This window comes from Physella acuta, unplaced genomic scaffold, assembly GCF_028476545.2.
Source record: "Physella acuta isolate Inbredline_101_S28 unplaced genomic scaffold, ASM2847654v3 ptg000048l, whole genome shotgun sequence".
Lineage (NCBI taxonomy): Eukaryota > Metazoa > Mollusca > Gastropoda > Physidae > Physella > Physella acuta.
The window spans coordinates 528,361-543,338 of NW_026731568.1; the positions used below are offsets into that span (position 1 = coordinate 528,361).

At 35.7% G+C, this 14,978-nt stretch overlaps 3 protein-coding genes across 5 annotated transcripts; all 3 read left to right on the forward strand.

The window, feature by feature from the left end:
* Positions 1–2,278: 2,278 nt before the first annotated feature.
* Positions 2,279–5,001, forward strand: LOC131944827 (uncharacterized). 2 transcript variants are annotated; one of them, XM_059305660.1, is made up of 5 exons: positions 2,279–2,425; positions 3,291–3,481; positions 3,676–3,898; positions 4,172–4,281; positions 4,630–5,001. In XM_059305660.1, the coding sequence occupies exons 1-5, from the start codon at positions 2,362–2,364 to the stop codon at positions 4,912–4,914; spliced, it is 873 nt and encodes a 290-aa protein (XP_059161643.1). In that variant the 5' UTR covers positions 2,279–2,361; the 3' UTR covers positions 4,915–5,001. The 2 variants fall into 2 exon arrangements, with proteins under 2 accessions (XP_059161643.1, XP_059161653.1); XM_059305670.1 differs by having other exon boundaries at positions 3,378–3,481.
* Positions 5,002–5,258: 257 nt separating this feature from the next.
* Positions 5,259–7,004, forward strand: LOC131944834 (uncharacterized). The gene is made up of 2 exons (XM_059305683.1): positions 5,259–5,357; positions 6,493–7,004. Exons 1-2 carry the CDS (start codon positions 5,261–5,263, stop codon positions 6,909–6,911), a joined length of 516 nt encoding a protein of 171 aa, XP_059161666.1. The 5' UTR covers positions 5,259–5,260; the 3' UTR covers positions 6,912–7,004.
* Positions 7,005–7,806: 802 nt separating this feature from the next.
* LOC131944816 (uncharacterized) lies at positions 7,807–12,739 on the forward strand. 2 transcript variants are annotated; one of them, XM_059305636.1, is made up of 6 exons: positions 7,807–7,915; positions 9,636–9,844; positions 10,032–10,258; positions 10,537–10,645; positions 10,757–11,021; positions 12,519–12,739. In XM_059305636.1, exons 1-6 carry the CDS (start codon positions 7,855–7,857, stop codon positions 12,548–12,550), a joined length of 903 nt encoding a protein of 300 aa, XP_059161619.1. In that variant the 5' UTR covers positions 7,807–7,854; the 3' UTR covers positions 12,551–12,739. The 2 variants fall into 2 exon arrangements, with proteins under 2 accessions (XP_059161619.1, XP_059161629.1); XM_059305646.1 differs by lacking the exon at positions 9,636–9,844 and having other exon boundaries at positions 7,815–7,915.
* Positions 12,740–14,978: the final 2,239 nt, after the last annotated feature.

Here is a 14,978-nt window from a genome sequence, read left to right on the forward strand (position 1 = left end):
AGAAATTGTTTTTAATTTTCTGAGTTCAGAACTATTAAAATGAATTTTTTGGGAACCCCTATTTTACTATATCAAGAGGAGCGATATGTCATGGAAGTGGTTTGAAGGTTTCTCTATCTTTCACAATAGAGCTCACGTAGTTTGTGTTTTTCCTACGAAATAGTGTGTGTTAGTTACTGTACAACAATCACCGCTGCAGTAGATCTGCTGTTTTCTTTTTCACAAAATCGCTAGTCTATCATTGTGAAAAAAAAATACTTTTTTTGTGTTTAGTCGGATTTGGGTACCCCTTAAATGGCCACAGGTAGTTATTTCTATTTAGCTTCTACATTATTACACAGCGGACTAATATAAAAATAACCTTTGCAAATATATAAAACAAAATACAGAAATAAATAACCAAAAAAATAAAATGTACATATATTTTTAAAAAATTAATGTTTTTATTCGTTTTTTGCATTCATTACAATGTATTATGTGTAAAATATAGGGTAAATGGCACACTAGGAAAACAAAAAAAAAATTAAATACGTCGGTTAAATTAAGTTAAAACAAAAACGAATAGGTATAAAAAGGTTAATCATCACACTGTAAAACTCTAGTGGAGTTTGTTTTGTTTTTTTTCTTGTTGTTTTTTTTTTTCAAATAAAAAATTTTGGTCATTAAAAGAGTTTTTTAAACAATGTGAACAGTACAGGGACTAGCCTATACAATGTCAAACAAAAACCGTCAAAAATTATACAAAAAACAACAGTCAGTGCAAAAAGACGCTATTCAGTCTCGACAAGTTTTAAAATTGAAATGCTAACATGGGTTCAGCATGGTTATATTGCTCTTGAGATTGAGAAGTTAATCATTTTTCTCACACTTCAGTTTCGATGATAGGTAAGATTTCATTGCATCGTTTGGGTTATAGCACTTTCATATAAACTTAGTGTTAGGCAACTTGCTCTGCGGTTTTAAAATATTTAATAAAATATAATACTTTATTTAATTTGTAATGAGACAGAAAATTAAAATTAACTATTTCGATAGAATCAGGAGAATTAGATCTTACACCTACGTTTAACATTTCGTCTACACAACTGAAACGCTAATCAAGTTATCGGCATGGTAGAACACAGAAATAAAGTACAACATCCGTTTATTGAAGATCACTAAAACATTGAAAAAAAATCCTAGTAAAATATGGAACAGTGCTCAAGTTATTATTTTCACATGGCAATAGAATAAACTACAATTTTCTACTGGAATTCGTTCAAAATTTTAAAGAAACATGCGCTTATAATGTGTTACTTATATGTAGATTTCCTCCACCTAAAGGAAATGGTACTCAAGTTATAGGCTTTTTAGAAACCGGAAGTTGAATAAGTACCACTTTAGGTTACCGACAATCGTTCATATATTAAAACATAGCTACGTATTCGATATAATATCTAAATATCAAATTTCGTCAATATAAATGAAACGGTACTCCGTGTTCACAAACAGGCAGACAAGACACAGACAAAAACATACAGACAAAATTGCGAAGCCCAGTTTTTCAGACGCGTTAAACTCTGAGATTTTTGTAACAGACTGTACTTTTGGTATTGTTTATTTATATTATATTTAGCATGGACTTGTATGAAAGTAGAGTACCTGGTCAACGGACGGACTGTGTGAGCGACTAATCATGTTTTTCCATGCTTTTTCTTACATCGCTCACTGACGTTAGGGGAGAGAATGAAAGGTATAAAAGGTGAGCGTAAGGTGGACAAGGTGTGCCTGAATAGAAGAATGTAAGCCGTTACTCTGTTGTGGACTATTCGTGGATTATCATTACTATTATTATTCTTGATGGATATTCTTATTACTGTAAGTAAAGTTGGAAGATGAAAGAACTGTTCATCGTCTCTATTAAAGAAATAACTCACAATAACAACGTATTGTCACATTTACAAATATGCGTTGTTACAATTTTGATCAATATGGGTTTAGAATTTATTTTCGCCCAATTAAAATAAGTCCCCTATACTCTGTATATGATGTGCTGATGTGTAGAACGGTATAAACTGTCAAAATTTCGTGTGATTTATGTGCACGATCACAATACTTCCTCTTTTGGCCTACTCTGTATACGAGAAAGTAAAAAGGTGACACTCTACGACACCTGAACTTACATGCAGGCATGGGGGTGAGACGGGAGTGGGTAGGTGGGCTGTCGCGTGTGATCACGTGATGTGCAAAAACCTTCTTTGTTTTTTAAACAGTTGACATTCTTAAAACATGACGCCAACTCAACAGCAAGGCCTCGTCATCAGTTATTCTCTCAAGCTGAATTAAGACGTTGGTTTTTGGTTGAAATAGAACATTTTAAGCATGATGGTCACAATGTTTTATAGCATTCTTTTGTTCTGGTTTTTTACAAACAGACCTCAATCAAGTAAGCCGTTCATATATTATAACTCACATTTCAGTGAAACGTTCTTATGTTATAGAACAAACTTCTACTCGATATAATATATATATAACAATAGGCACATGAATATTCATTAAAATAATGTTGAAAGGTTTTCTTATTTGCATATTTATTTTTAATTTTTCTATTCGTATGATAGTCGAGTACATGTTTATGATATAGGTCAACTTTTTACCTTGTTATTAAATACACCATGTTACATGAAATAAACTAAGAATGTTGACTTGTGAAAACATTGTAAAGGCTTTACGCGATTTGTTGTCAACCAGGATGTGATTTAACACAATAATAATGTCAAACTGTGTTCTAACAATAGGTTATATTTAACCAAGATATAAATAGAAAGTTTTGTTTACAAAACATGTAGGCCTACACTTTGGTCATGTTTTAACACAGTAACACCCATTAATGGTTGGCTTGTTACAAAGAAACGTCTTCATTTTCTAGAATTCTATTGCTTTTACAAGAGCATTTGTTGACTAGACAATACTTTCACCGTGCATGATGCTTCTCTAGACCATTGCCGTATAGTCTAAAATCTAAAACAATATCAAACATCATGTTTGGTACTATCTGAGGTTGCAGAAGCTGCTGAAAGAAATCAAGCATTGTTAATCATAAAGGGAATCCACACGTATTCTCTCTACTAGATGGGTTGGTGTCCCTAGCTATTGAGATATATATATATATATATATATTATATATATATATATATATATATATATATATATATATATATATATATATATATATATATATATATATATACCTCCATATATGACTGTGTTGTATTACAATTATTTCTTGTTCTTCTGGTTATTTTTATAAGCTGTTTGTGAAATAGTGAGTCCAAGTGTGATTGTAAATGGACAAATATTTACTGTGACATGTGACGCGTCACGTGCTGGTGTTCCAGCTACGGCTACCACTATAACGACGTTGTTCATAGGATGGACAGCGCAGACATCTCAAGAACCTGAAACTTTGGCAAGATACAGGATTTATTTATCGCCATACACAGTGAGATTTATTCGATTTTTATAATTTTCTTACATACATATTTAGATATAGTCGCTTGTTTCTAACTTATTATTATTGCGACGATATAAGGTTAATAGTTAAATAATTTAATTATTTTCTGCCACAGGTTTAAAATAATTGTATTAATGTAATTATGCAAAGCCACAAAGTCAAATATTATTGTATTTAATTAGTCCCAGCCACAAACTTCCCCTGCAAGAAACTGGACATTTGCATTTACTGGAAGCCAACAAGGAACATCAGATACACCAAACAACAGGAACACGATGAAAATAGAAATGGTGGTCTATGATGCTAAATGTGCAGATGCTGGCGTCTACTATTGTAATGCCGGGTATATAGATTTCCAAGGAGACGTCGTATTGATAAAACAATACCAGAATATCAGCAGCTATGGTACTGTGTCGTTATTCAGTTCTTTAAATAAACTGCCCATTACATCTTTAGAGCTGCATGCTTTTATCTTGTAATACATTTTTTTTTATTGTCAAAACAAGACTGATTACTTCTTTGTTTTAGAACATATTTACTTTAAAAAAATGTTCAACAAAAAAAACGTCTATTTACAAGGTTGATGAAACATGACTTTTACACTTAACTTGTATTATTTTAGCAATTTCGATCAGAGCCTAAGGAGTTTTCTGTTTACTTTTTCTTATTTTCAAACAGCCCGAGTAGATCCCTTATCCCTGATTTTAGTTCCCCAGTTCCCGGGACAGGAACCCGGTACCTCAGTTAATCCTGCAGGGTCTAATCTTACTTTGACGTGTAATTTGTATGTGAGTTGGATATTTTCACTTTCTTACATTGGCTATTAAAAAACCAATGTAGATGATATTACAAATGTAAAACTATAAACTATAATAACTGTAATATCATGGGAATTTCAATTAGAAGTAAGCCACTTGTTGCTGTTCTTAATGTATTATTATTAAAATTAGTATAAATAAATGACATTTTGAAAAAATAAATTACTAGCAGGAATTTAATTAAGAAAAATGTGTGAAATATGGATTGCAATTTAATAAATTAAAACATAGGAAATAACGATTTGATTTTGAAGTTGTTCTGATATGAATTACGTTCTGTGTAACGTGTATTAAACATTACATTTTCTGTAATATCAGGGTCCGAAAGTCATAGTCGTTCAATGGAAGTACGGCCATTCTAGCTCTGATGTCAATAGTTTCACGTCATATCCTTTACAAAACGATATAACAGTTGCTGAACCTGTGCTGGTCAGTTCTGGGACAACCTGTGTCCAGTACCGTCATACGTCAACACTGAAGTTTCAAACAGAAGACATGTATGATGGCTACATGTATGTGTGTGTGGCTACAGAAGACAACAGAGACACAATTGTTGGATACATGACGATATTCACAAAACCCAGTAGCTATAGCTCTATTTGATCTTTTAGCATTCATTTATCTGTTTTGATTTCGTTTAATTTATATTCTATTTTGTAAATTACATTTGTGTTATGGGTATATGTTTCTGGAGAGTGTATTTTGTTTTAATGGTGTTTCGTAAGATCTCAAGTTATATATATATATATATATATATATATATATATATATATATATATATATATATATATATATAATGTACAAAGATAAACCATTACGTATATCCACGTTAATTATTCTGGTATAAATAATAAATACTATTAATTATTGCATATTACCGTGTGATGTAATTTTAAAGTTCTTTCATTTAATGTTCTTGTTTTTTAAAAATTAGATTACAGAAGCGTCTATGTTAGCAAACGGTGATACGTCGCTTTACCTGTTGCTCATACCTGTAGCTGTCGTCATAGCTGTGACAGTTGGTTTAGCAGCGTGGTATAAACAAAGCAAGTGAAACGAAATACTTTCTCTTTCTTAACTGTATACAAATACACATGATCATGCTCGAACTCATGTTCGTCTACATAGCCATAGCCATAGCCATAGCCATAGCCATAGCCATAGCCATAGCCATAGCCATAGCCATAGCCATAGCCATAGCCATAGCCATAGCCATAGCCATAGCCATAGCCATAGCCATAGCCATAGCCATAGCCATAGCCATAGCCATAGCCATAGCCATAGCCATAGCCATAGCCATAGCCATAGCCATAGCCATAGCCATAGCCATAGCCATAGCCATAGCCATAGCCATAGCCATAGCCATAGCCATAGCCATAGCCATAGCCATAGCCATAGCCATAGCCATAGCCATAGCCATAGCCATAGCCATAGCCATAGCCATAGCCATAGCCATAGCCATAGCCATAGCCATAGCCATAGCCATAGCCATAGCCATAGCCATAGCCATAGCCATAGCCATAGCCATAGCCATAGCCATAGCCATAGCCATAGCCATAGCCATAGCCATAGCCATAGCCATAGCCATTGCCATAGCCATAGCCATAGCCATAGCCATAGCCATAGCCATAGCCATAGCCATAGCCATAGCCATAGCCATAGCCATAGCCATAGCCATAGCCATAGCCATAGCCATAGCCATAGCCATAGCCATAGCCATAGCCATAGCCATAGCCATAGCCATAGCCATAGCCATAGCCATAGCCATAGCCATAGCCATAGCCATAGCCATAGCCATAGCCATAGCCATAGCCATAGCCATAGCCATAGCCATAGCCATAGCCATAGCCATAGCCATAGCCATAGCCATAGCCATAGCCATAGCCATAGCCATAGCCATAGCCATAGCCATAGCCATAGCCATAGCCATAGCCATAGCCATAGCCATAGCCATAGCCATAGCCATAGCCATAGCCATAGCCATAGCCATAGCCATAGCCATAGCCATAGCCATAGCCATAGCCATAGCCATAGCCACTGCCACAGCCACAGCCACAGCCACAGCCACAGCCACAGCCACAGCCACAGCCACAGCCACAGCCACAGCCACAGCCATAGCCATAGCCATAGCCATAGCCATAGCCGATGTTACTAGTTACGCGATTGTCTGTTTCATTTCAGGAACAGGACGTAGCAATGCTTCAAACCGCAGACCAAGTGAATCAATGTCCAATGCCTTTTGTCCACCGACGGACAATGATGGATACATGCTGCCCGTTCGTACTGTCGGGAGCCACGGCATAACACGGGATGCAGCTGGTGTTAGGGAGAGCACCGTGTCAGCATACACACACGGACCAAAACTAGGGGACGAGCAGCACGTCTACAGCAGCATAGACGACCCAAGCGACGCTCAGTGTGATCGAAACAATGACGACATAGACTTTAATCGAACGCAGAATTCAGCAGTGGCCAATATCGACGATTCACATTTGGACGAGACGGCAAGCGAAAATCACAACACAGCGAATGTTTATGACACACTTGAAAGAAATTTGGATTCTCAAACTGACAATCATTATCTGAGTCCCACATTTTGATTCTGTCATTGAAGAATATTTTACGTTACATCACAGAAATGTTTATACAAAATGTTGTAAATAATTAAAAATAATTCGCTATATAAATCCTTAACCGAGTGTGAAGAAATGTGTAAACGTGTCGTTTTTTTTTTCTTCTGGTAAATGTAATTATATTTTGAAAATTTAAACAGCATAAAAGCTAATATCAGCAAAAATAAAACAAATTTAAAATAACATTTCTAATGCCAATACATATTTTAGCAACTAAAGCTTTTATGCAATATAGCAAGTTAGTTTTATTTTCTTTTTTTTCAGTGCATATACAAGCTTATTTAGGTTATTTTATATGCTTTTAATGTTCTACTTTTTAGTAATTAATCATTTATAAATTTAACACTACCAATGCTGCGACTAGAAATATTTTCTTTAAAACACTATCAGTAGCTCGCGAGATCTAAAAGACGATTATCTGCTCCTTGAAAAGCAGCTTAACGTAACAATATTTTAGAGTTCTTAATTTTTTTACCTCCCTTTAGTCTCAAATTGCTTTAAAACTGCGTCTTATAGCCTTCACTAGATCGACTTGTTGTACAATTGTAAACAAACAGACGTTGTGAAATAAATAAAAGCTTGTAAAATAAAAATAAAAAACACGAGTCACTTGTTTAGAACGCAGACGTCCTCGCACACCCCCCCCCCCCCCCCAACCCGCCTTTTTTCTAGACTCCAAGGCCGCAATATTTTTTTTCTTAGTGTTCTGCACAGCGATTATCTTGTTGACAAGCGAAATAGCTCTTTACAATCTTCTCCTCAAGTTACGTCCCTTCACTGCACTGTAATCTAGTAAAACCAGAACAACTTGTTTTGTTCAAGCGATCTACCTGCTTTATTTACCTGTATGCTTCTACACGCTCGACAGTTAGGAAAGCATTCTCTGGCCCTGCTCAAAACAAAGCTTACAATGGCAAGCAACGCTTTGTTCGGCTTAGCTGTGTTGCTGATATATGGATCTAGGTCGACAGGTTGGTTGCTTTCGTTGTTTTATGTGCTCTCTATTATTTTATCTCTCTTTTTATCTCGTCTCTCTCTCCATTGATATATATATATATATATATATATATATATATATATATATATATATATATATATAAACATATATATATATATATATATATATATATATATATATATATATATATATATATATAAACATATATATATATATATAAACATATATATATATATATATATATATATATATATAAACATATATATATATATATATATATATATATATATATATATATATATATATATATATATATATATATATATATATATATATATATATATATATATATATATATATATATATATATATACTAGTGTTCCAGTCCCGCTGTGGCTGCGGACTTACGCAATACTTTCAGAGGATTTCATCAAATAGTAACCAATTGTGTATTTTGAGACGCGTGGTCTTTCGAAAACAGTTATTGATACGGAAACAAAACAGGCGCTATAGTTCTTGAATCAATGTTGTTGGTGCGCGGGTTTGATTACGCTACCAAACACCCCAGAGCGAGCGAGCATTATAAAAACCTTACAAGTACTAACCTCAATCATATTGAGGTAGAAAACACTTCGGCGGCCGCCCAAGTGTTAGAGACGTAGAGGGGCGCTCTCTGGAGCCCCTGTTACACTACCGCATGGGCGCCGCGTAGGGCCCTTTCTTGGTTTAATCATCGAATGTCGTGTGCCACCGTGACAATATTGTAGCGTGCTCTTTAAAACTAACGTAGGAATCATAGTGCTCTGAGGATAGCTCAGGGAGCCAAATAGCACCAGTGGCGCCGGCTGACGCACCTGATTCAATTTAGTGAACGACTATAATACCCCGTCTTATCCATATTCCATCGCACTGTTTAAAATGAACGTAGGCGCCATAGCGCTACGGAACTTATCCAGGAGTATTCTTAACATCTTCGCAAAGTTTCGTGGCGATTGGATACTAAAATATTCAACGGAAAATCTATAAAGGCGCAGCCGCTGGCGCCGCTGATATTACGTGACTGAAGCGCCACGAACTCCACTGTCAGCACTATGGCGCCTACGTTCGTTTAAAAAAAGACTTTGATGTGCAGCAATAATCGTTGACTATATTGAATCAATATAGGACTTAAGCTCGTTTTAAAGATTGCGATAGACTATGTATACAATGGGTTGCTAAAGTCGCTCACTAAATCGAGCCATGCGTATCCCCGGGCTTTCACGTGAGCACTATGGCGCCTACGTAAATATTGACACGGTGTCCCACGACATTTGATGATTAAACTGAGCAAGGTGCGTTATGTGAAGCCCCTGTGATAGTGTAACCTGACACATGGGAGGACGATGAATTGTGTTCCCCCTCAGTGTTACGGAAAGAGATTACTCAAGGCTTTCAGACAGCGGTAGTGTAGGTAAACCCTTGCCCCAACAAATATGATACAAGAAATATTGTGCAGGCATTGTTTACATTTAAATAACTCAGTTTTAGAAAATAACACCACACGTCTAAGAATATAAGATTGGTAACGCATTGATTAAACCCTCTTAAAATATTTCGTCAGAATTTCTACTAGCCCCGCGGCAATAGGCGAGGACGGGCACGCGAGTAAGGCTATATAGTATATAATAAGTCTTATGTTTTGACTATAATCTTTGTTGTGGAGGTACATTCTAATAAAAACACTATTTGGCCAGTCGTTAGTCAAACCACTAAAGGTGATTTAGTCAGTCCCAGTGTCATAGAGGAAGGCGGAACTTTTACTGTGACATGTGACGCGTCACGTGCTGGTGTTCCAACAAATGTCACCACTATCGTGTCCTTGACTATTGCGTCGCTATATGGGGGGACGCGGCCAAAAACTTTGGCAAGATACAGACTGTACCCACCTCCATACCAGTCTCAAGTGAGTTTTGTCTCTCTCTCTCTCTCTCTCTCTCTCTCTCTATATATATATATATATATATATATATATATATATATATATATAGAGAGAGAGAGAGAGAGAGAGAGAGAGATTTAGGCCTACGTGTATTGTATTGTTTTATAACGTATTATACTATGTTTTTAAGAATCTGTAACTTCATCCGTAGCTACCACCAATAACTTCACCTGCAAGAAACTGGAGCTTTCAATTCACTGGTAGCCTATTCGCAACATCTGATAGACCACTTAACAGGAACACGATTAAAATAGAAATTGTGGTCAATGATGCTAAATGTTCAGATGCTGGCTTGTATTTCTGTAACGCGACGTACCTAAATGAAAACGATGATGAAACGACAGCAAGCAGCTATCAAAATATCACCAGCAGAGGCAAGTGGGATCAATGTATTACACAAACACTATAGTCTAGTCCAGTGCCTTTGCATGTGTACTTTTTAATCAAATCACATTAATTTGTGTTATAACGTAACATGTATCTCATTTGTACTTAAAATAAATTTTAATATTTTTCTTAAATACGATATAAATTTATTGTTGCTAAATGTATTAATGAGGGTGATTAAATTTTTCTTCTATTTTAAGCCTAAGAAGTCCTGCACCAACCTTCTAATTCCATTTTCTATTGATGTTATTTTAAAACAATACAGCCAGAGTTGTTCCTCAGTCCCTGGTGTTAGTGCCCCAGTACGAAGAGGATCTGGGGCCATACAAGTCATTCAATCGTGCAGGGTCTAATATTACCTTGACGTGTAGGGTTAACGTGAGTTTGATATTGTCTGTTTATAACCATAGCCTTTACCCACACACACACATACATAATCTGATCAATACATATGTTGCTACAGTTTTATTCATTTTTAATTTTGATCAGGCTCCAAAAGCTTTAACCTTTACCTGGAAGTACGGCCCTTCTAGTTCTGACGTCAACAGTTTCACGTCATATCCTGTACAAAATGCTATATCAGTTTATGAACCTTTTCAAATCAGTTCTGGGACAACCTGTGTCCAGTACCGTCATACGTCAACACTGAAGTTTCAAACAGAAGACATGTATGATGGCTACATGTATGTCTGTGTGGCTAGAGCAAACTATAGAGACACAATTGTTGGCAATATGACAATATACACTAAACAAGGTAATCATAGTTATTTATTCTAAGTTAGGTATATGTATAACAATTCTACACCATTGCAGTCAGAGTTTCAAAAGTAAGACATTTTTGTTAACTGCATGAATATAAGCATGTGTGCATCAAACAACGATTACACGCCTACACGATATGGAACATGTGGGTTACAAATATATATTTAATTTCTTTTTCTCAAGGTATTTTTTAATTTTTTCTTTTATTGTAAATCGACTGTGTCCTCTGATACTATGCGTTATTTTCATTTTATTATGCACAGTTATCATAGTTTAGAAAGTAAATTTGCAATCAGCGAAAGTAACACATTGAAAATAACGAGAGAGATAATCTCACAAAACTATGGTATCAAACAGGGATTTTTTAATTTGCATAATTATTAATGAAAATCTCATTTCAATTACACCAGCTCCTTAGATAGCATATCAACAGACACATGTACAAACATTGATTTAGGTAAAGTTTTGTTTTTAACTGGTTAACGTCTATCACTCGAGCTTCATCTCCTAAGTCAACAGACGTCCACATCTCGTGGTTGGTTAAATTCTAGTAGCCAATTAAAGTATTTTCTACATCTCAATGTGTGATTGGTCATTAGACCAGCAATTGTTTACATCTTTGTTGCGATATTATGTGCAGTGTTGAGCTCGACTCGGTAGTGATACATAGTTCCACTCCGTCGTCATTTTTCAAAATATATCTCATGACGGCCATGAAAGCGTGAAGACGCTGGTTAATTCTAAATAAGTTCACACGTTCAGGGTCTTTGACGCTTTAAATAAAACAATTTATTTTATTTTGGTGGTAAAGCAATCACTTTTTGTTACTGTATCTCCAAGAAAATTTAGGTTTTAGGTCCCGCTTCTGAATATTAACTTACGATCTAGGGTCAACTACATTATTATATTCTTGACTAATCTGAACATTAATACCGCCGTTAATAAACCAATGAAAGGCCACGGATAGTTCAGATAATAATTTATTGCCGTCAACACACTTGTTCAAGACAAAAAATAACTTCAGTTGTTTACTAAACTTTCTCCGATATAGGCCCTACCTCATTTAGCTTACACTGTCTAAATTATCATAAGTTACCCTTTTGAAACTAGAAGTCCATAGGCAAATGTTTTCTGTAACCTCGTCATATGAAGGACTAGTAGGGTAAGCTTTATGCCCCGCCGTCTTTACTTTCTAGAGCGTAGTTCAGGTACCGTCAGGGCTGGGTGGACTCAGGGTTATCCTACCGACTGAATCGTATGACACGAGCCTGAAAGTTTAGCAGACGTGTTCTCTACCACCTACCCAGGCCGTTACATTAAGAAACTTAAAATCAATTTAAAATGTATTGTTGACAAAATTAAATACTAGGAGTGAGTAGACACAAATAGAAACATGATAATGACATATTATGAAAATGTACTTTAGTAAAACTATTTTCTCATCGTCCGTATGTTATTGACATATATTGGTTTTTTTTAAAATCTCTAGTGCCCCAAAGTCCTCCTGCAGGCCAAAAGTGATAGAATAACACAAACGTGGTACAAGAAGTTACGTGAAAAATTCAGTAAAATCGTGAAACTCTACGTCACGTAACACTTTTTTATATATCTTAATTTTTTTTTTGTAACAAAATTGGTAAGAAATATAATACATCCAGATTTGTGTTAAACATTTACAATTATTGGATAATGTAGGAAAATTAATTATGTATATGCATAAAAAATTTTGAATTAATAAATGTATGCAAAACTTTGTTGTTTTTTTTTTTCTTGAGATTTCAACCTACAGCTTATTTACTTAGAAGGTATTGTATGCAAAGCTGAACAAAATATTCATTATAAGACACCTTTTTATTGTTTTTTATACACATTGTACACCTATGGATAAAACGGCAAGTTCTTTAGAACAAAAAATATGTTACATTTGTTTTACTTAAGCAGGATAAAATCTTTTATTTCTTGTCCTTTTCTTTATCTTGTTGGTTGTGAGTTTTTCATTTAATTTTTTCTTGACATTAGAACATTTTAAAAAGCTTTAAGTCATTTTTCTCAACCATGTGATTTTTAAAAATGTGTTAAACACTCGATTTATTTGTTAATTTTTAAGATAATTAGATTATTAATTATTAATATTTACTTGGTTTACCGTACGATGGAATTTACAGCTTCAAATAAATGTATAAATTAACATAATATAAAACATAACTGAATAACTTATAGTGTACCCAAAATATTCTAAAATTTTGTTTTAAAACTAGTAACACTAAACTTTGACTAGACAGGGCGACTGTTGACCTAAGCTCGTCAATTCTATTGATCAGCTTATGTTAAGTGTTTTTCTCACGTTACTATAGTTAAAATATTATAATTTTATCAAAAAACAATGATTCTGTTACAGATGTTTGTATCTTTTTTTTAAAGACAGCACTACAAATTATAGCAGTCTTTAGTTACATTTGTTTAGAACTAGAGAGTAGGTCGACAAATTAACATAATCAATAATTTAATATTCAGTGATAGCAGAGGTATGCAAAATTACCATAAATCAAATCTTTGTATAAGTAAGAGCGTACTTCAACTCAACTGAATGACGTGTCGTAAAGAGTAGTAGACACACTACAAAACATAAACAATAAAGTTTGTGGTCAGATCCTGGTTGTGTTAGGCTCTTATTTTAGGAATGTTGGATTTCAGGGGCGCTACTATACGTATAAATAAGTTTCAGTAAAAATGCTTCTAAAATTTCAAACTATTACGCAGTCGCTAACAGAAAAACAAATTTACTTTATAAAACGAGTGTTCGGTATTTTAAAAAATATAGTTTAAATTAATAAGGAAAGTATTAAATAACAGCAGTTATTTTATCTTTAAATTAGTAAATACCTACTTCAAATTTACTTTTCACGTATGAATTGGGTAAGAAAACATAATGGCTACCTATTGAAGCTCGACATTGGCACCTCCAAAAAGACACCAAAAGTGGCCGACACAAAAAGTGGCCGACACCACAATTGGCCGACACCACAAGTGGCCGACACCACAAGTGGCCGACACCAAAAGTGGCCGACACCAAATGTGGCCGACACCAAAAGTGGCCGACAACACAATTGGCCGACAACACAGGTGGCCGACACCAAAAGTGGCCGACATCACAGGTGGCCGACATCACAGGTGGCCGACACCAAAAGTGGCCGACACCAAAAGTGGCCGACACCAAAAGTGGCCGACACCAAAAGTGGCAGACAAGTGGCTGTAACCAGATATGACTTGCAGTAAGCGGGTGATTATTACCCAGAGAGGGAAAACCTATGCATATATTACAACACTCTACATCATCAACAATAACTACATGCAACTATGCTAAATTCAGAACGTTTTGATCATATATCTTACTATATAGCGACCGTTTCAAATAGATTTGTTGACAGCGCTTTTAATCTCCATGTAATTTTTTAAAATATTTATTATTAAATCCTTATTTGTGGTTTAGCTTGTTTCAACATCCCAGATGAAAGAATAACGATGATGGCATGAAGATGTTGAAAGGAGAGTAGCTCGCTCACTGCACCAGCCAAGCCCCTGTGTCAGATACCACACCCCTGTGTCAGAGACCACACCCCTGTATGAGAGACCACGACCCTGTGTCAAAGACCACGCCACAGTGTCAGAGACTACACCCCTGTGTCGGAGACCACGCCCCTGTGTCAGAGCCACGCCCCTGTGTCAGAGACCACGCCCCTGCGTCTGAGAGAGATCACGCCCCTGTGTGAGAGACCACGCCACTGTGTCAGAGACCACGCCCCTGTGTCAGACAGACCACGCCCATGTGTCAGAGACCACGCCCCTGTGTCAGTGTCCACGCCCCTGTGTCAGACAACAGTTTCACACCTTCTGGGGCTGGTGGCAGCGTAAACATTCTTTAATGACTCACGACTGTCGTCTTGTTGTG

What these genes read in the sequence shown, in the direction of transcription:
- LOC131944834 (XM_059305683.1), top strand. Translation starts at nt 5,261, where the DNA reads ATGTTAGCAAACGGTGATACGTCGCTTTACCTGTTGCTCATACCTGTA. An exon ending in AGCAGCGTGGTATAAACAAA is followed by an intron (nt 5,358 to 6,492) that starts GCAAGTGAAACG and finishes GTTTCATTTCAG; the next exon opens with GAACAGGACGTAGCAATGCT.
- LOC131944816 (XM_059305636.1), top strand. Translation starts at nt 7,855, where the DNA reads ATGGCAAGCAACGCTTTGTTCGGCTTAGCTGTGTTGCTGATATATGGA. An exon ending in CACCTCCATACCAGTCTCAA is followed by an intron (nt 9,845 to 10,031) that starts GTGAGTTTTGTC and finishes CTTCATCCGTAG; the next exon opens with CTACCACCAATAACTTCACC. An exon ending in AATATCACCAGCAGAGGCAA is followed by an intron (nt 10,259 to 10,536) that starts GTGGGATCAATG and finishes CAATACAGCCAG; the next exon opens with AGTTGTTCCTCAGTCCCTGG.
- LOC131944827 (XM_059305660.1), top strand. Translation starts at nt 2,362, where the DNA reads ATGATGGTCACAATGTTTTATAGCATTCTTTTGTTCTGGTTTTTTACA. An exon ending in TACAAACAGACCTCAATCAA is followed by an intron (nt 2,426 to 3,290) that starts GTAAGCCGTTCA and finishes TATTTTTATAAG; the next exon opens with CTGTTTGTGAAATAGTGAGT. An exon ending in TTTATTTATCGCCATACACA is followed by an intron (nt 3,482 to 3,675) that starts GTGAGATTTATT and finishes GTATTTAATTAG; the next exon opens with TCCCAGCCACAAACTTCCCC.